This window comes from Synchiropus splendidus, chromosome 15 (assembly GCF_027744825.2).
Source record: "Synchiropus splendidus isolate RoL2022-P1 chromosome 15, RoL_Sspl_1.0, whole genome shotgun sequence".
Lineage (NCBI taxonomy): Eukaryota > Metazoa > Chordata > Actinopteri > Syngnathiformes > Callionymidae > Synchiropus > Synchiropus splendidus.
In genome coordinates this window covers 4474376-4501457 of record NC_071348.1, presented here as the reverse complement: position 1 = coordinate 4501457, position 27082 = coordinate 4474376, and the positions used below count along the sequence as shown (strand labels likewise).

The window sequence follows — 27082 nt, the reverse complement described above, 5'->3', positions numbered from 1 at the left end:
AGTGCTCGGTGAGGTGGGTGGGGGTGGGATATCCCCGCTTCTTAAGTGGGGGTTTGCTGCATTGTGCGCCACCCGATTTTAACCACTTCCAGTGTGAGCTCCTCGTGCTACCGGTGACGTCACCTCTGGTCTCTCTCAAACGCCCTCTCGCTGACTTCAGATGTCGGCCGATTTGAAAAGGGACAGAGTGGTCGTCGTTCGCGAGCAAGATGATGCGGGAGCATGAGGTCATCTGGCCCAATAATCAACCCACTGACGACCGGGGCCTGCCCACGAACAATGCCGCCACCTACAGGTCATCTGATGCACCAACGCTGTGGGTCACAGGGTTTACAGTCACCACTGGAGATCATTCACAGGATATTGATGTAGGTATTTCTCTGAACTTTGTCAACATCAAGAATCATTATATACAATATTGGGCTTGATTTGAAAACCGTACTTAAGCGAGCAAGCTGTCTTTCATCTCATCCTTCTCTGGTCACACCTGTCCTCTCCATGTTCATCACATCCATGGACCACACTTCCTCTTCTCCATCTCCAACATTCTTGTATAACTTCACACTTTACTATCATGGATTTGAACATGCCCTCAACTAGTTACACCCTTGACTTCAGGCCTGTAATACACCATTAGTTACACCTCTCTGACAATATTCTTCAAAACAGAGTACATTTTTAATCAATTATATTGCAGCTGCTACTTTTATTTCTATTAGGCTTCTACATATTTGTTTGATTTTTTCCTTACATCATCTTGACCTACAACAGAAGTCTAAAATCGTCTGGGATTTAGCTCTGATTTCCAAAAGGCCTAAGCGTTTGAACCCAAACCAGTGTGTCCAGTAGGAGTTCTTTTTTCCAAACTTGTAATGCAGGTGGATTCCAGCTGCTTATTTGATGTCGCAGAGAAGCGCCACGCCGCGCAGGATCCAGTGTTCAGGAGGTACCGCCGTCTTCAGATCCACAGGAGCAATGTAGTTTAGATCCGTTCTCACCGGCTTCTTGTAGATGGGACAGGAATAGAGGTTCGGGTCTTTGGATCCTGCACAGACACAAATAACCATGTCATCTATCCATCATCCTTGAATGCATCTGGGGTTACAGGAACACACAGAACAGTGTTTATTGTAAGTATCTGAGCTGTAGACCACTTCCACATGTGAGGTTGAACAACTCAGTCAGGATCATAGATTCCTGCACTGACGGTGCTCTCACCATTATCCTAGTGATGATGGCCTCACATTGTCCTGAATAGCACTGGGCCATGTCACATGTAACATCTACTTTTAGCATTGCATGTTAACATCCCGCTTCCCTGCATGTGCTAAATCTTAACATCATGCAAGAGATCAAAGCTGCTACTGTTGTGGAGGCTATCAACAGAATCTTACCGTGATTCTTTGCAAACATGCGGATCACTGGCATCATCTCGAAAAGCACTTTGGGCTTCGACTCTATAAGCCTGCAGTTGCGGCGGTCCCAGCCTGCCCCCTCCAGGTAAAGGCCGAAGACGTAGACTCCCTCTGGAGGGGCACGATTGATTTCCTCTTTCATGTACTTGGTCACTTCATTGAACAGCACCATGTGATCCAAGGCCCAGTCTTTGTGAGCACGAGTGATTTCCTGTCAGGCGAACTGGTTAATGGCACACTCTCGAACAGTTATCGAAACCAATGTGACTTTTGTTACCTGCTTCATGGCTGTTAGAAAACCTTGTGGGTTGAAGAAGCCCGTCATCCAAAAGCAGTGGGGCCGCCCCTCAAACACCCAAGTGTAGAACTGTTGGCTCCGCTCCACCAGCTCCGTGAACCAGAACCCCAAAGTGCTGGAAGCCCAGGAGATCTGGAAACATCAGGACCAGACTACCACTGAGTTGCTGAGCACCAAGCCCTTGCTCTCAGTTTACTCTTGAGCAAGCATGTGGAAAGCTCTCCGAACTGCGACCCACTGCTGGACAATGAACTAACCTTCCTCCAGGTGTCAGGGATGCAGGCATCGTAAATGCAGTCCAGAGCATCACGCAGATTCTCGTTCATGATGATGGTGCCGTCGATGGCCAGCTGAAGGTCAGTCAAGGTCGAACGGACCACAGAAATGACTCTCTGCATCCTGTCAATCTCCTGCCGCAGGAAAATGTTCATGGGCTGCAGCGCGCCCATCTTCTGGAGGCGCTCCATTACCTGAGAAAATTTTCAAAACACACTCTACTGAAATCATGTCGGCTCGTGGTGAGCCATTTATAGCCAGCAACAAACACACGGTCTGTTAAGTTTGTTCTCGATATAAATGAATGACGGAGAAGTTCACCTCATGCGGTACGTAGTCTCGGGGCAGTTTCTGCAACATGTCTCCAGCTTGTCTGTAGACCACGCTCTCTCTGGTCTCCCCTCCTCCGGAAGAGCTGTCTTTGGGCTGAATGCTGCCGATAGTGTCCAGAACATCTTTAGCAAGCTTGCTCTGATACGTGATGTCTGCGTTTGTATGGAGCCCAAACACCTCCGGTGTGTCGTAGGCAGGTAGGCCCTGAGTGGAGAGCAGGTGAGATTAGAGCGGGCAGAAATCAAGAGTGAAGGCAGGGTGGAACTGATGGAGATGGTCTCGGCTATACTGAATACTTCAGAGCAGGCCTGGGCGAGGAGTGGGCCATGAGATCAAAGTAAAACTCATAATGAAGAAATGTTTCCAACTTTTGCTTCTTAATTACCAGTTAAATCAATTTAACCACCTCCATTTCAGGAATTCACTTCTTCTTGTTCCCTTCCGAAACTTTGTCTCTAGAGACAGTTACTGATGTGACTCACCCGAATATATGTCAGATATTGTTCCACGGTGGTGCACTCTGGAATGTAATAGCCCTTGTAGAAGTGGAAGTCTGGTAGGAACATGTTCTCGCTGAACCAAACTTTTGCAAAGGTGTTAAGGAGACGCTTGTCGTAGTCATCAGTCACACGGCCGCCGTACTGGATTTCGCCAATCATGTACCGCACCGTGTTCCAGGACACACCCTGAAGAGGCACAATAGGGATGAAGAGGGTTAAAATCCATCCATCCATCCATCCATGCATCGTACCTTCTTAATGTCAATGTCGTCGAGGTGGTTCTGTACGAACTGGACCATGGCGTTGTAGTCGGCCTGGTTGAACTCGTAAGGAATGTTCCACCCCAGTGGTCCGTACTTTCGTCTCTCCTGCACAGTGCTGTGAAGGAACGCAACTCCGTACAACATTGGCTTCCACTGAGTCAGGCTGAAGACTTCCAGAAGGTCCTGGTTGATGCCTGGAGAATGGACCGACGACACACAAAGGTTGAAGAGCATTGTGAAAGTACAGGTGATCGATGTGAACGCTCCCACCTCCGTAGGTCTTTTTAAGCCCCGCCTTCAGTCCTTGCGGAGGTTCGCTGGTGAACTTGATTGACATTTGCAGCAGGGTGATGGGGAACTGTTTGTGGACTTCAGTCGTCACCCAAAGACGGAAGCCGTCGTGGATGAACTCTGTGTCCACGACGATGTCCATGAGCTCAGTCATGAAGTCCAGGCCAAGGTGGCAGTTCTGGAGCAAAGCCCAGCCTCCCTGGAATTATCAACCATTTTAGGCTTGAATCAAATATCACATCCAGCGCAGGCACAGACTCACATTCGCCATGTTGTGCTGCAGGAGCTTGCGTGCATGGACTTCTTGTCCTTGTCCCATGGAGATGTATTTGGTCTCAATTGAGTGCCTCTTCCCCAGCGCTATGATGGAGTCAGTTGGATCAGAACCCATGGACAGGAAGCAAATGAGAGGCGTTCGTTGATCTGACTCTTCCCAGGTTTTCTCCAGGTCAAGAATGACGCCCTCGGCGAACTTCTCCCCCATGGAATCGTGTATGTATTTACGAGCCTGGATGACAACTAAATGTCAGTGCTGCATGTGTATCTTAAATAAATAAGCAGTCACACCTGTGCAATCGTTCTATCAGGACACCAGCAGCGAATCAGGAGCAGGCGCCTGAAACAGTCCAAGGTATTGTCGTAGTTGTTTGGAAGGACTTCCTCCTCAGGCGCTGGTTTATCAAACCACGACTTCCAATGCTTGTCACTCGCACACACCTTAAATAAAGACAGCATTGACAACTAACTACAACTAAGAACACTTTAAATATCATTAAAAGCTTGACTGAAGACCTACTTTTGGAGTTTGGTTTTTGTGGTTGGAAAATGTTAAAAGTAATGAACAATAAAAAACATGAAATATATTTTGCTCATGAAGGCTGCATAAATACAGACGGGCTGCACTTTGCCCACCTCTGTTCTATACATACATGGTCGAGTAAATTTGAAAGTGGTCCAAGTTTGCTGAGCTCCACGAGGTTCAGCCAAGTCATGTCCAGGATCCACTTGGATGGCTTCTGAGGACACGCCTTCAGATCCAAAGATGCACCTCCTGTGAGACATAGTTCATCCCATACAAGGTTTAATATGACTCATCATCACCATAGTTTTTTCTTCAATAAATCTTGTGAACTTTATCCAGAGAAGATCCACTCAGGTGATTGTGAATGTTACCTTTGATGAGTATTTGAAACTCTTGGTGATTGACACGATTGTTCTGTATGTCGATCTTCAGCGTCAGCAGCAGAGTGAAGAGGAACTTATGCTCCTCGTACAGACCTCGCACTGCGTATTTGAACACCTCAAAGGTCATGAACGCGATAATGTTGTGAATCCGCTGTGAGGTGCTTGGGCTCTTCTCAGACCTGAAGGCCACAGCAAATACCAGGACTCAGATACAATCACAACAGGGACAGGAAGCTTAAAACACAGCAGCGCACCAAACTGCAATAGTCATGTGTTTCAGGTGTTTGGGTTCGACCAAAACTACGTGGTGGGGCAGATTTGGCCCCCACGCCTTTGGTTTCCTGAACTTCATATTAAAACAAAAACCGGATTTTTATTAAGATACTCACTTTGCCAGGGAGAAGTCAAAAAGACCCAGAAACTGCTTGAGGGAAGTCTGGTACATCACATTGACCATATTCATTTCTGTGATCAGAAAGTATAAAATGCTGCCCCTATTGGCCACTGAAAAAAAAGAATGTTACAGTTAGAGAAGTCAGAATTTGTGGACTCTCTTAGTCTCCAGAAACCCACCAGGTCTGTACTCTTCCCTGGCAGCGTTGATCTGGATCTCAGTTTTGGCTGCAATGGTCAGTTTCTGGTGCACCTCTTCAGACGTGAGCTTCGCCTTGCTGAGGACGATGATCAGGCCCTCATCTTCCACCAGTGAGCCCTGCACACGCACAAGTGTCAGCAACAAACTGGACTCTAGAAAAAGTTCTGACTCGCTGGCTACTAGCTTGCCTGAGTGCTGGTCAGTCTGTACAGGAGGCTGTCTTCCAGCTCCTTCATCTTCCGCTTGTTGGCTGTGACGTCTTCCAGGAGATCTGTCCTCTCCTTCTCCAGTTCCTAAAACAAGCGCAATGTTCTCTTTGTCTTGCTACATTTGACCCAAGGTGTTTTATTCAATACCTGCTTCTCAGTGAGGATGACTCGGCCCAGCAGCTGGTCCTCCAGTCCTCTCATGGTGACGGTGAAGTCAATGATGGAGGTTCGGGCACTGACTTCAGGGGTGTACGACGGGTTGGGTAGCTTTGTGGTCATATATAGTCTGAACGACTGCATCACTTCCGCCTCTTTGTCACCAATTTTAACCTGGAAATTCACAGAGAAATCTCACGGATATCGGTAACAGTCAAATTCAAATTAGCTCATTGAACCAGCAGGTGGCAGTAGTGTTCAACACACACTTTAAATGAGCACGAAACAAGTGCTGCTGCTCTCCCTTAAGATATAAAGCAACACATCCTTCAAAAGATTAGTGGCTCCGGATGAAGATCCAGAGCTCTACTGAAACCAAATGATCTGGAATCAAACTACCAACCCATTTGCTGTGAGGCTGCAACACTAACCTCCAAACATCAGTGCCATCGTAAGTAAATGCGTTGCTTCCACCTACCTTGTAGGTGGAGCCGCTCCTGATGAAATTTTTTTCCAGCACATTGTCAAGTGCGGGGTCCAACTCCTCCCCAATGTCCTCGATCAACAGAGGCTGACCAAGTGACAGACTGTCCTCCAGGTGTGTCTTGAAATATTTGTGGTTCAAGGAGGTGATCTGTGGAATTAAAAAAAGGTGAGACACAAAGAAAGGTGGTGAAGATCGATGCAGCAGAGTCCAGGATACAAACCTGCAGGTCATTCTTCCCCTCCTTGTTCTTGATCCAAATCTTCCCTTGGGTTTGTGGATCAATGAGTAGAGGGAAGCGGGCAGCTTTGGTGACAATGATGCCGTTTTGAATGGACAGATCGTCGTTGGGAAGTCCCTGAGGTAAGACACACACAATTCAGTTTCTTTTCAGATTAGAACACACACTGGTGTGCAGACAGTTTTGTCACCTGTAGATTCCACTCGCTGATGGTGGAGGTATGGGCTAGCATGTCAGTCAGATTGATATTGACGTCAAACGGGATGTCACGGAGCGTCAGCTCGCTCTTCCAGTCCGTCAGGAGGAGGTTACGAAACTCCTGGTTGAAGGGGCCAGAGTAAGAGAGAAAGCCTGTGGCCAGGAGGACGTCACCTGTCGATGCAGGATAAGGGAGTTCAGTTTCATTGGCATCTACATGATGAAGACGCTGCTGACAAGGAGAAACTTGCAAATTTGTGTTCACAGAACATATAAGATTTCATTTTTCTTGGCCGCCTCCTGCTGCTCACACACACCAACGCTTTATTAGATGCTGGACCTTTTGACTTTCATTATGTTTAGAGATGTGAGTCATAATACCATGTCAGGCAATAATTCGATTCTGAAGATCCGGGTGTTTGGATAGAGAACTCACCCACAAGGCGAGTGATCTGTGCAGCAAACTCTTTGCTCTGCTCCGTCCATCTCTCCTTCTCCCCAGCCAAGCCCTTGATCAAATTAGAAGCAGTTGACATCTTGTTCCTGCAGCGGTCAGCGTCGTCCAGCAGCATCTGAGGGAAATTCAGGGACAATAAATGAGTCGAGGGTTTTATTCAAACGCTGTAATATCATTGTGCTGGCTGCCTGTAAATCTGACATGGTTAGTTTGGACCCAAAAAACAGTCGTAAATAAGATTTAAAATGCAGAAATTAAAATCAAAGTGTCTGCCAATAATCCACATTTACTAGATTTGTCACTGTGGTGAAATGTCACGCAACTAAGGAACAGACTTTTCGGTTTAATTATCCACCAAACTGTATTGAGTATTGAAGCAGGCACTGACCTGTTTCTCTGCCATGGCCTTGTCATAGATGGCCTGTACCTCATCCAGCTCTGCCTGCTTGGCATCAAGCTCAGCCTGAGAGTCCCGAAGGTCCTGGTTGGCCTTGTCCAATAGAACCTCCTGTTGTTCCAAGTTAGCCTGAGTGCGAAGCAGAGATGAGAGTATACACTGAAGCAAGAGACTCTGTGAGGTCTCCAAGCCACCGCCCGCACCTGTAAGGGCAAAACTTCCTTGTTGATCTCAAAGAAAGACGACATTGCTGTGGTCCACGATAAAAGTCCGGCCACATTGCCGCACACTTGGCAAGCCATCTCAAAGGTGTACTCTTTCTTGTTAAAATAGGGCAGCAGGAGCTCCACCACCTCGTCATTAATTGTCTCTTTGGGAAATTGCTGAAGGAAAGAAAAATAAACATATATTTGTATAACACATTTGAAGTCCACTGCACAGCAAGCAGAGGAAGGATTTGCTAGCCCTGGGGTTTACCTGCAGCGCACCCAGGAAGTTACCAGCTGTCATGAGCTTAAGAGAATCCTGCCACGAAGGAGTGATAGAATCCCTCTCTGCGTCTATCACCACTTCATTCAACCGACACTGGAACAGCAGCAGCACACAGTCCATGATGAGCATGATGAGGAAGGGAGGGCGGCCCAGCGTTCGGACGGTGGCAATATCGGCTGGCTTGATGGTCTGGACAAAGAAAAGAAAACAACATTAGCAAAACATAACTCCAGGGTACTGTCAGTGTTATAAGCAGCCAATAACAACCACAAAAAGACCCGTTCTCTCAAGGTTGTCCTCATGTTGGTCTCAACTCATGAACAAGAGCCCAGGCACTCGTTCTCAATCTGGAGTAGTTAATCAACAAGGTCTCAAGAGAGAACCATGGTCTCAGATTCCACGTATGACATTCTATTAACTCCCACCGCACACCAAGGTGCCCCACTAAATAGAGCCGACTCACTTGAAGCTGCAATAGTAGCTCAGTCACTGACACACTACTTTTATTCCCTCATTATTGTCATTACAAACATTAAATGGTAGATTTGGAATAGCTACTACCAATAGAAACCTTCACATGGATAATGTAAGGAGTGAGAATGTAGTATCAAGGGTCCTATATTTGAAACTGAGAGGCTGCAGTGAGAGTCGACCCATTCCACTTCCGCGACTGCCTATGCCAGTAGCATCATCTAAAACTGTACTGGTACCTCCAGTGCCTTCTCAGCAGCCAGCAGGAGCGGTCTCGCATCCTTAAGTTTCTCCTCAGCCACCGCTTTCTTCACAGAGATGCTGTCCACAAGAGCCTGAGCTTTGTCTTTGACTTTTTGGACATCCAACTTGACTTTTTCAGCAGCCGTGGCTTTGACTGTGACTTCTTTAAGCACCTGTGAAAATGCAAGACATTCCAAACCGGACACAGACAGGAGCATGTATTAGATACACAGGTATTGGGTGAAGAATTACCTACCATATCAGCCTTCTCATTGGCAACCTGGAGCTCTACTTCCTTGACTTCTAGCTCTTTGCTGAGAGCTGCTACTGACACGGTTGCCTCCTTCAACTTCTCCAGACCTGTGTTCATCCTGAGCAGAGTACAGAGTATTGAATTAGAACTGTTGTCCATAATATCCTTAAACAGCACAAACCATCCAACAATGGTACATTAGACATTAAGCCAGCTTTACATTAAAGTTTCTTGAATTGCTTGAGTGTTGTACCTGTTGGCCAGGGTTTCCACCTCAGACCTCTTTTCTGAATAAATACTCTTGTACCCTTGAATGAAGGACAAGTAGGACTTTGGTGTGACGTGTGTGGAGCGGCGGAATCTAGGTAAGAGCAGAGAAATGAGTGGCAAGTCACATTTATTTTTCTCTTTGATCTGAAGAAAATGTTTACCTTTGAAAGTACTCCACGCATTTCTCAGCCACCCCGTCTTGAAAGGAACCCATGCATTGAACCAATTCTCCCTTCACTTCTGGGGTGCACTGGATGTCAAACACAGCCAAGAAATGTTGCGACACTAAAGGGAGTTAAGAGTGGAATTGATTTTTTTTTTTTGTATTTACTTTTTTAGTTTCATCTTCATAAGAAATGAATACATAGATACCAGCAACAAGGGCTTCTTTGGGCCACCGACTGAACCAGTCCATGGTGCAGCCTGAGATCAGGGCTGGAAATTTGAGAGCTCGGTTGCAGAACTTCTCTCCAACTGGTGAGAAGCAGAGCACAACATGGAGGTGATGTCGAACTCGTGACATGAAGTAGTCGTAGAGATTTTCATTTGATGGTGGGATCTTTGGATACTCCTTCTTCATGACGGCTATCAGATCACCCAAAATCTCGTCCATTTCATCACGTGCAAACAAATTGGACACCTGGAGGAGAAGATAAATTAAATATATTTTCATTTTCAGGGATTTGATTGCAACCATTTTGGACATTGCAAGTTAAAATTAATATTTATCAATACATTTATTTTATATAATTAGCTCTTCATGTACTATATATGAGGTCGTAATTCATGATAATTTCTTTCACTCCAAGTTACACTTAAACTTCGTCCACACTCCTTTGCTCACAATATTTAGATTGCAAGCATTGTCAAGCAAGTTTTATGGTCCAAAACTTGGATCACATTCGCAGACCTCTCCAGACGACAGGACGTTGTTCATATACTCCAGGAAAGACTCTCTTTTGATCTCGTTGTCAGTGAAGAGGAAAGTAATTCCTTGGCCTTGCTGACCAGCTGTTCTGTACAAAAACTTCAAGTCTTCCAACAGATTCGATGTGTTGTATGTTCTAGCAGGAATAAAAAAATAATGCAGGTTTTAGATTTTTTATGATTGTCTGTGGCGGAGGACACCAATTCCATTAAAGGGAGATTCACAGCTCAAATTAACCTGCATGTTTTTGGAATGAGAGTGAGGTGAGGTTCTAGGAAACAGAGCCAAAAGTCAAATGAGTTATTAGAGAAAGTGAAGCCCATGATTCTGATTTGGAAAGATGGATGGTTCCTTGCTTGAGGCAATCCAGCTTGAGGTGACTCTTGGTTTGCTGTGAATGTGGGTCCTTTGTGTGGCGATATGTGATCAGAGTTACTGCCTATGTGTGCCAGTGACCTCTTGACCCAAGAAGAACAGGCTCCAGGATATATCCATCTCCAAACCACCTGGTCATTTAAGTGTGTAAAAGTATGATTTCAACCCTCATGGATAGGGTGTCAAATTATTACCACACAGCTAAAGCATCTTTGTAACATTCATTACCTGCTGAGCGTTATCTGAAAGATCTTGTATCCAGCGATGTATGAGGACAGTCTGGTCAGACTCTGTTTGCCAGAGCCACCGACACCAACCAAGAGAGCGTTACCTCCCGGCGTGCGGATTATCCTTGACAGCTAGCAGAATCACAAAAGGCACTTAAGAAAATCTACCAATGCTGGATATGATTTGTACACAAAATACTTAGATCCATCTCAGAAATAATCATACTTAATCTTGCTAGAATTATATGTTCAGAAATGAGCGTCACCTTGACCAGATGTATCATTGCATCCTCAAAAAAGACCATGTCCATTGAAGCCCCCCTAACACTCTCATTGTACTGGAAAAGGAACATGTTCAGTCGGTCCCTTAAACTGTTAAAGGACTCGATCGGTTCATACACTTTGGGCGCATCAAAGTCAAAGTCATCTGGCTCCTCTCCTGCAACATGATCGCCACAGAGTGAGTCAAAGTCAAACAAATAAAGGTGACAGGTTTAAGGATAAATACCGGTGGGTTCTGGGGCGTCTCGTAGGAAGTCAACAAAGTATAGGTCAACCCCGTCCACCATGGCCTTGTAGTCTTCCCCGATCTTCTCATCGACCAGTTTCACCAAATTCTGGTCGAACCAATTCACGTCTTCTGGGGTGGTGAATCTGTCAGCAATTACTCGCTTGCACTCGTGTTTCCATAAGCCCACAAGTACCTAAAAAAAGGATGATACAAACTGCTGATTTACTCTTGAAGTATGTGCAGGTTAATCCAGCCTGTGTTTGGACAGTCCTACTGCACGTGAGCTAGGGTCTAAATAATGATTATATAAGCTCAGAATTTCTTCTTGAATTGCCCATGGATGAGTTACAGTCATTTTAAAACAACCGTAAGGGGTTTGTCAATAAAGGGTTAATAAACAGGTTGGGCACACAGTGATGAAACCATCTAAATGTTTACTGAAGATAAAGGAGGTGTTCTGTGTTTCACAGTTAGGAGCTCGGTTCAAGGTCTCACCTGGACTGAGTGGATGACATCAGCGGTGGTATTGAGCATGCCCTGCCAGACCCTGGACAAGTCTCTGAGGTTAAAGATGTAGTGGAACTTGGCAGGCGTGGGAAGCATTTTAATCTTGGTCAGCTGCCAGAGAAGGCGAGTCAGGCTCACAAGATGGGGCACTGTTTTACAGACCTCATCCTTAAACTGTCTCTCCTTACAGAAGTGACCTCCACCAATTGCACCTGAAACAAAGTGCTCATTAAAACCGGAATGTGAACTGTATTTCATTTACTCACCAAATATCTTGTCAATGGAGGGATTGGAAGGAAGGGTACAATTGAAGATAGAGAACTGTCTCTTCAGTCGCTGTGGGATGTCATTACGACCTCCACCAGGATGAATCATAGCTGCCAGGAACTGAATATCTATGATAGTGGTGAACTCCCCTGGCCTCTCAAGGTTGTAGAATCCATTCTGCTCCATCAACTGTCGGACAATCTCATTTGTCACCTATAATGATGTGAAAATCAGAGATAAATGGGGGAACCTTAACAAGAAAATAAGAAATAAACTGACAACAAACCTGATCTCCCCATTCATTGATGATCGGCATGTTGACGTCATCAATGAAAACTGTCATCTTCTTCCCAGCAGGTGGTCCATAAGTGGTACCCATCCTCTTATCCACATAGCTTTCAATTGTCCTCTTTGTATAAATGAAATGTGTGTTCAGGCATTGTTTGCGGTCTACTTCTGACATGAAGCGTGTTACCTGGAACATCATTGGCGTCGTAGCAGAAGAAAAGTTGAGACACTTTCCCATGTGGGTTTCGGGATTGTACTGGGCCATGTAGCCCTTGATCATCACAGTTTTGGCAGTTCCTTGCTCTCCGATCAATAGAACAGCCTGAAAACAATCCAAATTGACACAAAGTTAGGCAGGCCAGATGGGGAAGACACATCCAGAGGACAGACAGCGTTTCTCTAAGATGAAACACACCCAGGAAGGAAATGTGAAACCATCTTAACACTGAATTGCTGAAAGGTCAAACTGACCTTGCTCTGCTTAGCAATAGTCTGAATAAGGAAATCTGTCCGAACGTTGTCCACATTGGGGACCAAGATTGAGTTGTACTCTGGAGTTGAATCGGTCGGATAAATGTAAGTCTCCACCCTTGTGAGCCAGTGGACCCATTGGCCTGGTGGAAAAACACAGAAACACAACAGAAGCATGATAATATGGGCATCACACAACAAGCCTTCAAGCCCGTTGGACTAGGGTATTTTTCATCCCCAGTTGTTTGTTCGAACGAGGGCATTAGAAAGGACAACCAACTTCTGCGGATAATACTGTGTCTCACTGCAGTATAGTGGACCATTATAACATGATTATTACTTTGGGAAGAGGGCAGAAGTTAGCAACTGGGCTCCCTGAACGCAACACATTTCATCTCCGTGTATAGAGGGAGCTGGAGCAGGTTCATGCTCACCGTCATTCGTGACGTAGTAGTCGAACATGGTGTCTTCACTATCATCAGGAATTTTAGGTAAATTAATTCCCAATTGTTTGTTTTCTCTAATCCACATCTCCATTTTCTGACGGCTGTCGTGCTCCAGCACGGCTCCTGCACTCCACATGAGGGAGAACGCGTAGAGCCGCTGCAAATGCTCTCGGGTCAATTCACCGCACTGCTCCTAGGAAGGAAGACAGGACAAGGTTGGATCAAGTTAACTTCAGGATACCAGTAGTGAGAGCAGCTTCAAGATTACTTTGGGTGGGATGAGTCCCTGTAACATGTTGAGGGCCTGCATGATGACAAAGGCCTCCAACAGATCCATTTTAAACTCCAGCGACTGTGTGCAGTAGCGGTACACATCAGGAAAAGACATGGCAAAGAGCTCCCTCAGGACCTCAGCCTCCTGTGGAGTCCGTTTCAACAGCCACCCCTGTGTGGAAACCTCTTGATCAAAGACGGTGTTTCAGGCACAGTGCTTCGTGCATTCAGGTTCACCTACGTCTAATATGGGGCTCCAGTTGAGCACAGAGGAGCTCATGAACACCATGCCGTTTCGAGAGACGGTGGCTGGGGAGGCGTTATCGATGTTATGGGGCTCAAAAGTCACTTTGCAGTTGGGTGCCATGGGGATGCGATCTCCATTCGCCAATGTGAGGGTTTTGTTGTCATCCAATACAGAGTTAAGGTTCTCGATCCAGATGGCATCTACAGGTCCATCCAAGACGATCCAGATGTGTTCTCCTGTTCAAGCAAAGACACATTCTAGATGCCCAGGAAAGAACAGCATGATTCAAGCGAGGTGACCTTTCTTAGCCCTCAGTGTTTTCCTCCAAAGAGTCGAGAAGATGCCATCAGTCCAGTCGTTAGTGGCCACGTCAAGTCTGCCAAACATCTGAGGAGCTGTGATGGCTTTGGGGTTCATTCGCATCTCCTTATGAGGTTGACCACATTCTGTTGGTGGAAACATTTGAGACAAATTATGTCAAGGTCACAGACACTTGAAAAACCGACCTACCAGTCATAGCCTTCATCAACGTGTGAATACATGTGGTCTTTCCAGCTCCACTGGGCCCTAGAGCCATCATGCCGTGACGAACTCTCTGAGTCTCAAACAGCTGGATGACTTTCAGCTTCCAGGGAGGGTTGACGATTAAACCCGCGCTGTCCACCTGAGGCAGAGTTATACCAGGGTAGACTTTTGCAACATAGACAGGAACAAATGAAGCACAGATTGGCTATATTTTCTCTCTCAGGAACTCAAAGTCTTTCAATGGTTTACTGAATCTCCAAAACCTGGTCGCACCTGTCTGTCGATGGATGCCTCCAGCTCGGGATAGCCTGCTTTATCCAGGGTGATGCCAGGGAAGAGATCATCAATCAAGCTCATGAAGAGCGGCTCGTCCTCATCAATCTGACACATGGGCACAAATAAATATTTAAAGATACATTTTGGGGTAACATAGACGCTGTACAGACCAGCTTAGAGAGATTCATGTCTCTGAGGACCCTCATGACGATGGTGGACTCGGTGTCAGTGGGGTTGGATCGTTTGGCTGCTCCCAAAGTTCTCAGCACAGACAAGATGTTCCGTAAACCAAAGTCATAATGGACCTGTTAAGACAAATGATTTTAAATGCATATCTACTTACATGGTTTGTCAGATAGGTGGCTCTATAATGAAGCATTCTGACTTCATCCTCAATGAATGATGTGGCCAACGTCATTGAGATGTTCTCCGCACCTGCTTGGACAGCTGCTCCTCACACAGCTTGTAGAGGGTGAAGAACTTCAGAGCAAGTTCCTGGTTGTTTATGAAACCACAGCTGGCGAGTTTGACTCTGATTATAATCTGACGGTCTGGAACCATCATGGCCACGGAGCGGAAGTTGATCTTCAGGTTCTCAGGAAGTTCTTGGCGACCGGCGTAACCCGGGTTCTGCATTTTGAAGAAAGTAATTCAATCACAGGTGAGTGAATTTCATGTATGCTCAGGTGACATGTGAAGCTAGATTATCCTTAATATTAGCTCGCAGGTGACTTTGATCATAAACGGATGAGATTCATATCTCAAAACCTGTTTCTCACCATCGTTAGAAAGAGACCAAACTCTGGTTTCATGTCTACAGTGTCACCATCAGTGAAGATGAAAGTCTTCTGCCGCTCTTTTTTGCAGTTGAGCACGATGGCGATCTGCTGGGCCGCCACAGACAGCACTGGGAGGTCGATACGGTTGAACTCATCAAAACAACCCCAAGCTCCAGACTGAGCCAGGCCTGAAATTACACATGCCATATACTTTTACTACCAATCACTATCGTTCTTTCAGGCTATTCTAATTACAGGCAGTTTTAATAATTCCCCTGTCACAGGACTTTTGCTTGCCTAATGATACCTTTGTAGATTCTTCCCAGCCCTCTGAAGTCCATTTGGTCAGAGCAGTTGAAGACCACAACATAAATCCCGAGGCAGCGACCCATGTCTTTGGTGGTCTCTGTTTTACCTGAACAAGAAGAACATCAACAACATTCAGAGAATTACACTGCACAAGATGAAAAAAAACCTTATTTACATTATTTAACATGTCACCTGTTCCTGCAGGACCAGCAGGGGCAGCGCCTAAACTCATGTAGAGAGCCTGAGCAATGGTGATGTAGCACCTAAAGCGGGACAAACAATGTGTCATGAAAGAGACAATGGCCAAGTTTATGGCCTGCAATGAAAGCTAGAAGAAGGCAGCCAAATGAGATTGATCATTTGAGACACAGACTGGACTAAATAAAATGTCTTCCTTTATAAATATAAGAAGAGGAAGAGGGACAATGAGGTGGCTCTAAATGAGGACACAGAAAAGAGGTCGGGTGTGACCGGGGGACAGAGATAAATTGTCAAGCTTGACTTCAGGAAGTGGTCAGTAGAGATGACGTGTTTCTCATTCCTTCCCTCAGCTGTAAAAATGCAATATATTCCTCATTTTTACCCATAACTACACCTCTAACAAGCAACCCAACACAATATGCAGAGCAATATGTCATCCAGGACCATGAAATTCGACTAACAGGACAAGTCGGCATGGCCACACTGAGCAGGCAACTGAACATCAACACTAACAATAAAAAAAAAACAAGCATTGCACACTAAGCAGAAGGCTCTTGGATGAGTGTCAGCTGCTCAACACACTATTCCCTAATCAAAGTGTGGTCTTCTGAGTTAAAGTAAAAAACAATGTATTTTAATATCTTCATACATTTAGGATGCTTTTGATGGAGAACTGCTTCATATAACCACTCTTTTCCTCACGGTTATTGGACGACATTACTCTGACATAAACAAGTCCATTTGAAATTTGTGTCAGACTTTAAACAGGTAATTTCATCACTGGATATCAGAGAAGCAAATGTATCCATCCACATCTCTCTACCTGTCTGTTAAAGGTGTGATGACAAGCCTTTCAGTGCAGCCCAAAAATTCATTTTGGTAGATGAAGGTCACATCTGTGATGCGGATGAGCATCTTGTCCTTTGAGAAGTAGAAGCGGCACTGCTTCAGCCACTCAAAGTCGTTGGGACTCTTGATATGCAGCAGGCACTAATGGAGACGTGGAGGAAAGGGAAGTGCGATCAAATATTTATATTTTTTTCAATTAAAACGCAATACTTGTTAATATTTTAGCGTCGCCACTCACCAGATCATTGAATATGTCCCTCTGATGTACGTGGATGGTGATCAGAGTCTCGTACTTGGTCCTCTCCACAGGAGTGAGGTCTCGGGTCGTCATCGCGATCAGCAGATTCAGCAGGTCCAGAAACTGCTGGTTGGTTTTAGCCATGACGGTTCGATCATATCGGGCATTGGCTAACGCATCTTCAGCGTCTTTCGTCCAAATAACTTGAATACCTAAGAGTCCCACCTGAAGAAAGTTTGATTTCATTACTGCAAATGGATGTTTTTGTGACTTAACATATCCGTCACTAACTTCACTAACTTCCGGCGATGCACAAGGGTTATTTGGTTGACTTACCTGGGCAGGAAAAGAGTTGAGGAACTCAATAAGGTGGAACCCTTCTTCCTCCATTGACATGACTGCATCTCGGATAACAGCGTGCAGAGAGGTCTGGGATTCCTTCAACAGATTATCGAGCCAAACCTCGACGTTCCCTTCAGCCTGGACGTGCTTCTCCAGGTCGATTGACTCACCCTCTCGAGATGCAATGGCCAGTATACGATCGTAAACCTGGCAGAGTCACGTTGGTCAACTCCCGCAGGACAGACTCACAACTCCAATTAGGCTTACCTCAGTGTGAAATCTCACTGTTTTAACATTGTCAAAGACGTTGAGGAGATGAGCTTGGATGGTGTGAGAGTCGGAGGCTTGACCCAGGATCTCCAGCAGGGCAGGATCAGAGACAAAGAAGAATCGAGGGAAGAGCAGGCGTTTCTTCTCCAAATAGCTGTCAAATGTTTAAAGCTTTTAAACTAGTATGAAATTAAAAAAAACATAGCAAAGCAAATCATATACTTCAAGATTTAGGATGAAAAAAAAAGTTTTATCTCATACCACCAACTGAAAAATCAATAACCTCGACTTCAGGAACTCAATAAATGTTGTGTAATTGTCTTCCTACCCGGTCAAGGACTTCTGACATATCTCCAGCTGCTCGAGGAGATGAGGAAGAAGCTGCCCCATTGTCTCATCGCCCACGCATGACTGTATCACACTTGGGTTCTCATGGGCTCGCATCATGATCTTCACCCAGGATTTATCGATGTTAGTGAACCGCTTTGCTTCCTGGAGAGTTTTAATGATGAGAAACAGCTGCTGGTAATTGCAGAGAGGAGAGGATGTTTTTACAGAAAAAACATCCTCCATGCAGGGGATGACTTACTTTCGGCAGCTGCTTAGCGATGTCTCCACCTACAAACACGGCCTCCAGGTAGATCCACAGGTTCTGAACAGTCACCCAGCTTTCTATTATATCAGTCGTGTTGGACAGATTCAGAACCCACTTCTGGATCTGGGCTTTAAATGGTGTATTGTATCTAGAAAGAAGAATGAAATCAACAAGGTGCCCCAAAAAGCGTGTCTAAGATCATCATCACACCTGTTGCTCATGAGAGATCCCAAAACCATCAAGCTGTCCTCCATGCTAGTGATGATCTCCATCGTGCTGTCTCCTCTCAAGAGCAGTTCTCCACGGGTTTTGAAGGCGGCGAACGTGAACATCTTGTTGTCCCACTCTACAATGACTTGCTTCAGTTTGTGCTCAATTTCTCGCTCCTTCACTGCACTGATGCAAATATCCTGTCCAGCAACACAAGATAAATTGACTTTTGAAAACCACGAAATTGTGTTTTGGTGTTATATCCACCTTTATTTCATTGAAAAGCAGTAGTAATAATGTCAAACTGGAGCATTATATACTGTAAAATGCCCTCTTTTAGTTTAGTAATTAGTTTATTTTATGTTTCAATGTTATTTTAAGAATTAGATTATTCCAAACAATAGCAAAGATTAGGTTTCCCCAAATACAGGCCACACCTGGCTCGCCGGACGCAAATCTGGTGGACCAACATAAACATAAATATAAGAAATATTTGTGCCCAAAAAGTGTCTGCCAGGATTTTATTTGACAAATCTGAATACACTCTCCTTTTAAAATCTTTCCTGGAACACTCACCTCAAGCTCCTCTTTATACTTCAGAAGCGGGGCTTCCATAATATTGCGTAACTTGAAAGTATCTGACTCCACATCAAAAGTATGTCCAGTTACCTGGTCAGAAATGTGAATTTTTTAATCATGCATGTGTTTTTTTAAGTGCTTTTTGGATAATGTTACTGACATCTGTGATTCGGCCCCAGTGACGACTCATCATAGCTTTGTTGGTCATGAGCTCCAGCAGAGGGCAGGACTCACTGAAGTCGTCGATGGTCTTCTTCAGGTCATTGAAGGCTTGCCATTCTTTCAGAGCTGCCGGCAGTTTGCGACACCTGCATGCAATTCATAAGCAGAAAATCTTCAATACAATATCCCTTGTTCACATGCAGGGATATTGTTCAGCTTCATGGTTTTGATACAGAACATGTGTCACGTTGCGCTTGCCTCGTCTGGAAATCCAGCAGCTCATTATTGATGCTCTCGATGTCAACGTCTGCCCACAGGATGTCATAGTATCCGTTGACAGTGTCAATGACGCTGTTGTAAAGACCATAAAGCTTCTGCGACAGCGTCAGCTGCAGTTTAACTTCCCCTAGTTTCGGATCTTCAGTAACCGGTATGTTGAACAGCTGCTGACCACTGGTGTAGATGTCGTACATCCTGTACAGGTTGTCAAAGCGATTCTGAAAGGAAGAGAAGCGGTTTATTGTCATCACCCTAATGTCGGACATTGTCGTGTTATAATATTAATTTCTCTACCTGGAAAATGACCAGTCGGTCGCTGGCATCCTGCGGTGCCAGTCCCTCAACCATTGGACCTTCCTGGAGCAACAGGTGAAACCAAGTTAGTTCTAACTGAGACGTGACCAATTTCAGCGCTACTCATTCAGTCTTTACCGTCTCATACTCCTTGTAGAAATGCTCGCAATCGAGACGGAAGGTTCCCATATTCTGGGCAAGTTCCCGTTTGAAGACGGGCTTCATGGCCACCAGATCGTTCTGCATCTCTGTGCCCCGAGACACTAACTTCTCCCAGCTGTATCGCAGTGTGTCCACCTTGTCTGCTTCCTCCTTCGCCACAGGGAGCTCGTATTTTTGGAGCATCGCATAAGACTCCTTTGAATAGGCGAATAATAATGAGTAATGAGTCCAATAGATTGTTGAGTTTCATTACCTCAATAGGTCCAACTCTAAAGTCGATGTTGATTTCGTTCTCCCTCAGCTCACTCAGCGCTGCCATGGCGATCCGATAGTCATTGAGGTCTGTGATCTGCCGATTCAGCTTCTTTCCAACTTCGTCAATGAACGCGAAGGTCTCCTCCATCTCAGAACTGTATTTCTTGTTACAGTAGCGCCCGTAGTCGACCATCCAGTTCTTTGTTTCAGCAGTCAGCGCCAGTTTCAAATTTTCTGAAAAACAGAATTATTATTGGAGTAACAGGAAGAGGAGCTCTGGTGAATACTCACCTGTGTACACTGCTAAAGCTCTGACAGAGATGTACTCTGGCTCGGAGTTTATCTCCAATTCCAGGTCTCTGAAGTAAACGATCTGCCTCTCAAACTCTGACAGCAAAGGGTTGCCTTCCATGAACCTGGGAGAAGAGAAAGAGCAGATAAAAGAGGCTGCGCTTCGTTCTGCCAAGCAATTAGGATCCTACTTCTCCAGGGTCTCTTCGCGAGGATTCTGCCAGATGTGATGGTAATGAGAGAAACAGTCGAGTGCCAGGAACAACTCCTGAGCAGAGAGCAGGATAATGGAGTTATAAACCAAACTAAATGATATCAACGCACAAAAAGCAACATTGGCACTACTGCTGTACCTTTTCAGAGGAAGTTATGGAGCTGCTGAGTACGTTCACCAGTTTGACGATTTCCTTGTTTTCTGAAACAATCTTGTAGTAATTCCGGGTCGGGTAAGCCACGGTTTGAGCCGCGTTTGCTGATATATCTGTGACACTCCCCTCTAAAGAAGACCATGGAAAATGTCATTACTTGTCCAAGCATTTTTTTTTAATTAAACAGTGAACAGTGAGTCAGTTTGAATTGGAGAAGATCATGAATTCGTTAATCAATCAATCAATCAAACATACCGGTGAAACTCTTGCACGTTGTGTTAATAGCCTCCTCCTCTTCGACCTCGGAAAGCTCCTCTTTCAAAGCCGCCATGCGCCTCTCGTTCATTTTTTTCTGCGCAACAAAATGCAACACAGAAATCATGTTTCAGTCCTGCAGCTACACAGTCATCATGATGCGTTCTGAAGTTTTACTCTTGTTGATGACACACATATAAGCCAAACTTCCCCATTGAGGGGAGAATAAAGGCCATCTAATCTAATCGATGGCCCCAGCCCCCGCAGATTATTTGTGGCCCTTGATTCCTTTACTATAGGGTCAACATGCAAATAGTACACAGCCAACGGCTCATTTATCAGCCGAGAGAAAAGCTACGAGCCACCATCACTTTCATTCAGATGCTCCATCTGTTCACTAAATGGAAAATGGCAATAAACTCCCAGCAATAGAAGGATTATAAAATGAAGTTAAAAAGGAGACCACCTTTGTGATCCTCTCTTTGCTCCACTGGCCGACGCCCTGGCTGACGTTGACCACACACTTGATGGCCTGATTCAGGGCCGTCTGAACTTCCTCCAGACTTGGAAATATGGAGATGTTTGGGATGGTGAGCGTCACATCAACTCTAAAGATGGCCTGCAGATCACCAAACTCCCACTGGCTCGGTGATTCGATCTCATCTAAAACAGGGAGAACTTTCAGGCATGCTTTAAAAATTGCATTACATTACCGGCCACGAAACAAAGTCTCACCCATGGAGTTCATGAGAGAAGCGGGATGGATTTGCTTGCGCAACATATCCAGGTTGTTGCGTGTCAGTCGGACCAAGGCGTCAATGTTGCGATGGTTGAAGTAGGACAGCAGCTCCAGAGCTTCCTCCCCCAACAAATCTTTCTTCTTCTTCTTCTTCTTCGCCATCTGGGTAGTCTGGAGGCCGCTGGCCTTGGAGCCACCTTGTTCTACAGACCGAGTGTCTTCCTCCTCTGATGACACAGCCAGCATGAGCTAAAATATATTTACTACAAAACAAACAGCCATACCGTCAGCGTTGCTGAGGTCTGTAGATTTGCTCCGCGTGCAGCTTTCATCAACATTCTCCGTCTCCTCCCTGGGATTTTTGTCAAAATCCAGCAGCATGTTGATCACTTCATTGGAGGCTTCCTCAACAAGGAGGCTCTTTGTTTGAAGATTCTGAGTTTGTCCCATGCATAGCTCCTGCACACGAACAAACACAAAACACTGAGTTTCATCATCTCTTAAAAAGTCACTGAGATACACTAAGAAAAATAATCCACCCGAGTCTTTGCAACAAACTCTTCACAGGTGACAGGTCCATCTTCTGGTAAATAGCACAGAGTGTACGTGCTCATTTCATGCAGCGCTGCGTCTATTCTGACCTCCACCAAGTCGTTCACCCTGTCCATTAATAACTCCAGGTCCCCTGAAATGACGTTTAATAGAAAAAGATTATGTGATTTTCTCACCCAATGTCATCAGATTCGTCTGTGTAACTTGTTTCAGTAATATTCCACATGCAATGAGCTCAAACGGACAGCAGGCGGCAGTAGCGTCACAATGAGGGGACAGACGCATTGAGTGAAAAGAATATATAATACCCACTCAGAGTGCTGTTGATGCGGTTGATGTACTTGGTTATATTCATGGAGGTCCAGTTAAGAGAGGTCAGACCAGGCTGGATGGCAGCATCCACCTGTAATTCACATGAAGTCAAACTTTAATAAAGTCTAGAAATATAAAACAAGGTTGATAGGTTGGAGGCAGCAGGCCATGTAAGACATGGCACTTCCCATTAAATGATATAAAACCTCCAACATTTAACAAATATCTATGATAAAAAAAAACAGTTTACCTTCCCGATGTGTGGCTTTGACAGTTGCTGAAAAGCTGGCTGAACCTTCAACCGAACTCTCTTGTTCTCGTTTAGCATGAGCTGGAAGAGACGTATTTCAAGTGTGTTAAGATGCAAGAGAGAAACCACGGAGCTCCTTCTTTCTCTGTGATGGTGCTCACCTGTAACATGTTGAAGTTCTGTTTCAGGCTGTTCTGCTTCTGTTGTAGCAGCGCAGCGAACGGTGGAATCTCTAAACCGATCCTCTTCATGAAGTTCACCTCTCGTATTTGGGTCAGAATCTCGGGGTCGAAGTTGACGAACAGCTCCCCGGTCTCCGGAGATCTGACTAGTAAGGAGGCACGCAAGCCCAAGATGGCCAACTCCACCTAGGTACAAACATGTGAACCACTTTTCAAGCTTAAGGAAGGAAAACTATATTCAGGGGTCAGGTGTCAACTTTGCTGCCTCACCTTTTTCATCCAGCTTTGATGATACAGTGTCTCAAACTCCACCAGGACCTTCCTGATGTTGTTGTACCTCTTGATGATCTTCTTAGCCTCTTGTGTGGACAGAACCCCTTCATACTGAGCAACATAACAATGGTTCATTTCTCCAAACAAATACATGTATTGGCCTTCATACTTACCTCCTCAAAGAGATCCAGAGGGATCTGAATTCTGCTGTACAGATGCCGGGCCCACATGATGCGGCCAGAGTCCGGGGGCATGTCCCGGCCGATGGGGGGGTCTGATTTCTGCTTCATGTAGATGCGAGAAACCACCTCGATGTCCTGACCGTAGTTTTCCAAGATCCGCAGGTACTTCTCTCCCAAACCCAGGTTTGGGATTTCAAGTCTTTCAAGCAGACGGAAACACAAATGATGATTCAGCAAAAGATAAAATATCCATTTATTACGTTGCTATTTAGTGAACACACGTTCACCTTTCAAACTTTTGCAGTACATTCAGCGCTCGCTCTTTATTCTGAATCTTCTGAAAGTGGCTGTTCATGAAACTTTTCAGTTGACTCTGGAAAGAGAAAGATGAGAAGAGTTTTGACAATGAAACATTGTTTTTTATTGAAGCATGCGGGACACCTACTTCATTTTGCTCACACATTTATTATCCTAAATAAACTACTTGCTCACATGTGAATTCGCAGCATATTAACCAGTAATTAAGGACGATTAAGTATTGGTTAGTGCTGACAAGATTTTACCCTGAAATAGTCAACGAAAGTTCACTCAAAACAACACTGTAATTCGTAAGTATTCAGCGTAAATAAGCAAGTAATTTGATTTTTAATACTGTTCCAAAGTGTTACCTTGTTTTAATATCTTAAAGAAAGGGCATTAACCGTGATGCCATTCATTTATTATATATATTTTACCATCAAAACATGAGCCCCAGAGTCAAGACACATAATATGGTAGAGCAGAGCACAAACTTACATGAAGCTCTCGGGTATTTTTGCAAAACCTCTGATAGTCAACATCGAAATCCGGTCTGCCTTGGTCCAGAAAACTGTAGTTCTTCTTCTTCATGTTTTGAACGATCGACTAGTTAGGAAATAAAATAGAGTTATTGTTATGGAATATTTATCTAGGGGGCGACACAAACTGAATGGACCACACGCACTTGAAACTTCTTGACTATGGCCTCCAGTTCCTCCATCTTCAGGTCCAGCAAGGCGGAGTAGGTGGAAATGGTTGTGAACATTTCTAAAATTTTTTCAAGACGTTGCTGGAATGAGTCAAACTTTAAGAAGATGTGCATCTCGCTGAAGTCGAACTGCCTCTCAGAGGGAGTCTTTGCCAGCTTCTCCTTGGCTTTGTGGAAATGCTGCTGGTATTTCTGAAGTGAAATGAAGCGTAAAAATAGGAAATTGATCAGGATTATTTGTTTCAAATGCAGAATAAAGTCGCAACTTCCAAGGAAACTGAATCCTAAAATACCTGATTGAGGTGAATAGAAGCCCTCATTTTGTCTGTGACGACGTTTTGAGGCTGGTCCCATATAGTGTTGGCACCATTGTTAGTGATGTAGGCCTTGCATGCTATGATCATCTGATTCGTCACCTGTGGATCAGGCAACACACATCAGGGCAGCATGGTTTGGGGATGGAGATGAAGAAGACCAATGACGAAGGAGAGCATGAAGGTGTGACTGGAGGAGACGAGTGAAGATGAAGGTCAAAAAGGGCAGGTCATTCTGACCTTCACCATGAAGAGGGACGTGATGTTATCAGACGTGTTGAAGTGATGGGAGATACTGTGGCTCGTCCTGATGGCATTGATCAGCGCAGGAATAGCATCCACCATGGTCACCTGGTTCAAACAGCATCAAAGTATATCATCATAAGAGCTGAGCTCAAGAGATTCCTTCAGCCTCACAGGGTTACAGCTGTAGAGAGGATCCCAGAACTTCTCCAAGCTGTTCAGAATCTTCACATTATCAGTGGCCATGTTGGAAGCGTCCATCAGTCTGCTGTCCAGCTCCCGCCACGCCTGAACAGATCACCAAAATAAGAGGTTTGTGGTTGGTTTGACTGACGCACATACTGACCTTGAGGACTTTGGACTTGGCGATCAGTAGCACGCCCAGCACGGCCTTTACGTCCGAGCCTTTCAGCTGCTCCAGCAGGTAGTTGAAGCGAGCCATTTGTTTCTTCCAGTAGTCCAGTTCAGAGCGCGGGCCCAGGTCGTCCAGCTCTATCCGAAGCTGGTCGCTCTCAGCAAGAACCTGGAGTGTCAAAGTCAGTCAAGGGAAAGTACTAGTGCAAGTCGGTAAAATTTGTGTGCAACTCAAGTTATCTCAACGTCCTCTGATGAAGAAGGAGCTGATTTTGACTCTCACGTTTGGCTGTGAGCTTTAGCTAGTAATCGAAATAACAAAGTGTTAGAATGAGTTCCGAGGCGCTCAGTCATCTGTGAGAGACTCGAGAGAGTCAAACTGCTCATGGAGAGGAAGCCTCCCTGTTGAGGCATGTCCGACTGGGAGGCGACCCAGGAGGGATTATGTTCATTATGTTCCATCAGTCCAGCTACAGTAGATGGAGGACGGAACCAATCACACCACATGCATCCGCTGAAACTCGATGGCTACACCTGTTCTATCTGTTTGATCCACACTTTCAGGCACGCCTCCAACTTTTCCGTGGTCTCTGAGCTGCTGGCTGCCATCTTGTAGTCTGATTGACCTTTCAGAGCCCGAAGGTCAAAGGTGTCACAAGGTCTTAAAGTACCCTGCACACAAGTCAAGGAACGGTCAGCCTCAAGATACACAGTCATGAAGCTGAGAAGAGTCTTCACAGGATGATTTGGATGACTCACTTTGTCCTGCAGCCTCTCTTGTGCTCCCGTCAACACAGACACAAAGTTGGTCATGGAAATCAAAAACTCCTTTTTAATGGCCGCAGCCTGGGTTCCAGCCAGGTCCTTCCATATGTGGCTCATCGTCTTCATCGCAGGGGAGTAGATGTCAGAAAACAGCTGCTCCACACATCTTATAAGACCCGTGTCGGTCGTGTCGAACAAATGAGAATTGACCTCCTGGAAGAAAAACAAATTTACTTGAAAGTACAACCACACCAGGAGCTGGATCACTTGAAAGTACAACCACACCAGGAGCTGGATCACTTGAAAGTACAACCACACCAGGAGCTGGATCACTTACTTTATGTATGTTCTCCGGAGTTACTGCTTTGGAGGTGTTTGTTCTGGTGAAGCAGACTCCCGCCCCCAACAAAGGCGTCTTCTTCTCCTCTGTCACAAACACTCTGCGACATGGTTTCAAGACCGTAGGTTTGGAGGGTCCAGGTGCATCTGGGGTTGAGGGAGCGTCATTAACCGCACAAACTCTGAGGTACTACATACCTACATACTACATACCTGAATCTGGGGCCTCGTATTCCTGATGGACCATGAGGTTCGGGAGCCCACCGGCTACAAAAAACTGCTTCATGATGTCCAGCTGACGAACAAATAAACAACAGTCTCAGAGCTTTATCTGCTAATACCGAGCTGCAGACATTGGTATTCACCTGAGTCTCATTAGATATGGAGCCTAACACATCTGCTTTCTCTAGTTTTAGAAAGGCAGCGACAGTGTTGACAATGAAGTCGTGTCTGCCGTCCAACTTGGGACGCTTGGCACTTGGCTCCTAGTGACGGCAGCAAATGTAAAACAGTCAAGATTGAGAGTTATACGGTTCTTAAACCAGCACTTTTGTAACACAAGAAAATGAGAGACACTGTCAAGCTAAGAACGTACCATTTTCTTGCTCCGATTTGTTGCAAAAAATTTTTACTAACCAGAGTTTGGCTTCTGGTTACATGCCCACGGTGTAATACACATATTCTTACTTTCTAAAATGATGCTCTCTTTGGTAAATGGCGATGTTGGAGTGTCATTTTATAACCTTGTAAGGAGCTATATGTGCG

The 27082-nt window shown here is 45.2% G+C and overlaps 1 protein-coding gene across 1 annotated transcript; it reads right to left on the bottom strand.

Annotated features, from left to right (window-relative positions):
* Nucleotides 1–131: 131 nt before the first annotated feature.
* On the bottom strand, nucleotides 132–27082 carry LOC128771543 (dynein axonemal heavy chain 5-like). The gene is given in 86 exon segments (XM_053886944.1): nucleotides 132–1045; nucleotides 1395–1626; nucleotides 1693–1845; nucleotides 1971–2183; nucleotides 2311–2526; nucleotides 2805–3008; nucleotides 3074–3279; nucleotides 3356–3575; nucleotides 3639–3884; nucleotides 3944–4093; nucleotides 4306–4427; nucleotides 4550–4740; nucleotides 4951–5065; nucleotides 5135–5273; nucleotides 5345–5449; nucleotides 5513–5695; nucleotides 6000–6155; nucleotides 6229–6363; nucleotides 6437–6618; nucleotides 6881–7016; nucleotides 7290–7427; nucleotides 7502–7681; nucleotides 7776–7979; nucleotides 8501–8677; nucleotides 8761–8875; nucleotides 9011–9118; nucleotides 9189–9312; nucleotides 9400–9667; nucleotides 9938–10091; nucleotides 10559–10689; nucleotides 10824–10996; nucleotides 11066–11261; nucleotides 11564–11787; nucleotides 11842–12055; nucleotides 12129–12251; nucleotides 12318–12452; nucleotides 12602–12744; nucleotides 13036–13240; nucleotides 13316–13492; nucleotides 13562–13803; nucleotides 13867–14013; nucleotides 14078–14231; nucleotides 14366–14473; nucleotides 14539–14673; nucleotides 14804–14998; nucleotides 15148–15335; nucleotides 15455–15562; nucleotides 15649–15719; nucleotides 16481–16647; nucleotides 16745–16969; nucleotides 17081–17293; nucleotides 17354–17510; nucleotides 17685–17848; nucleotides 17946–18099; nucleotides 18162–18361; nucleotides 18738–18830; nucleotides 18901–19048; nucleotides 19161–19399; nucleotides 19476–19538; nucleotides 19614–19832; nucleotides 19891–20126; nucleotides 20184–20308; nucleotides 20375–20451; nucleotides 20537–20679; nucleotides 20807–20903; nucleotides 21273–21469; nucleotides 21542–21772; nucleotides 21830–22004; nucleotides 22085–22230; nucleotides 22410–22500; nucleotides 22660–22740; nucleotides 22821–23027; nucleotides 23112–23225; nucleotides 23288–23495; nucleotides 23584–23669; nucleotides 24092–24199; nucleotides 24279–24494; nucleotides 24596–24718; nucleotides 24857–24967; nucleotides 25034–25147; nucleotides 25206–25382; nucleotides 25748–25885; nucleotides 25973–26191; nucleotides 26316–26612; nucleotides 26683–26802; nucleotides 26913–27082. Coding segments are annotated over 86 exon segments (13875 nt in total). The 5' UTR covers nucleotides 26916–27082; the 3' UTR covers nucleotides 132–893.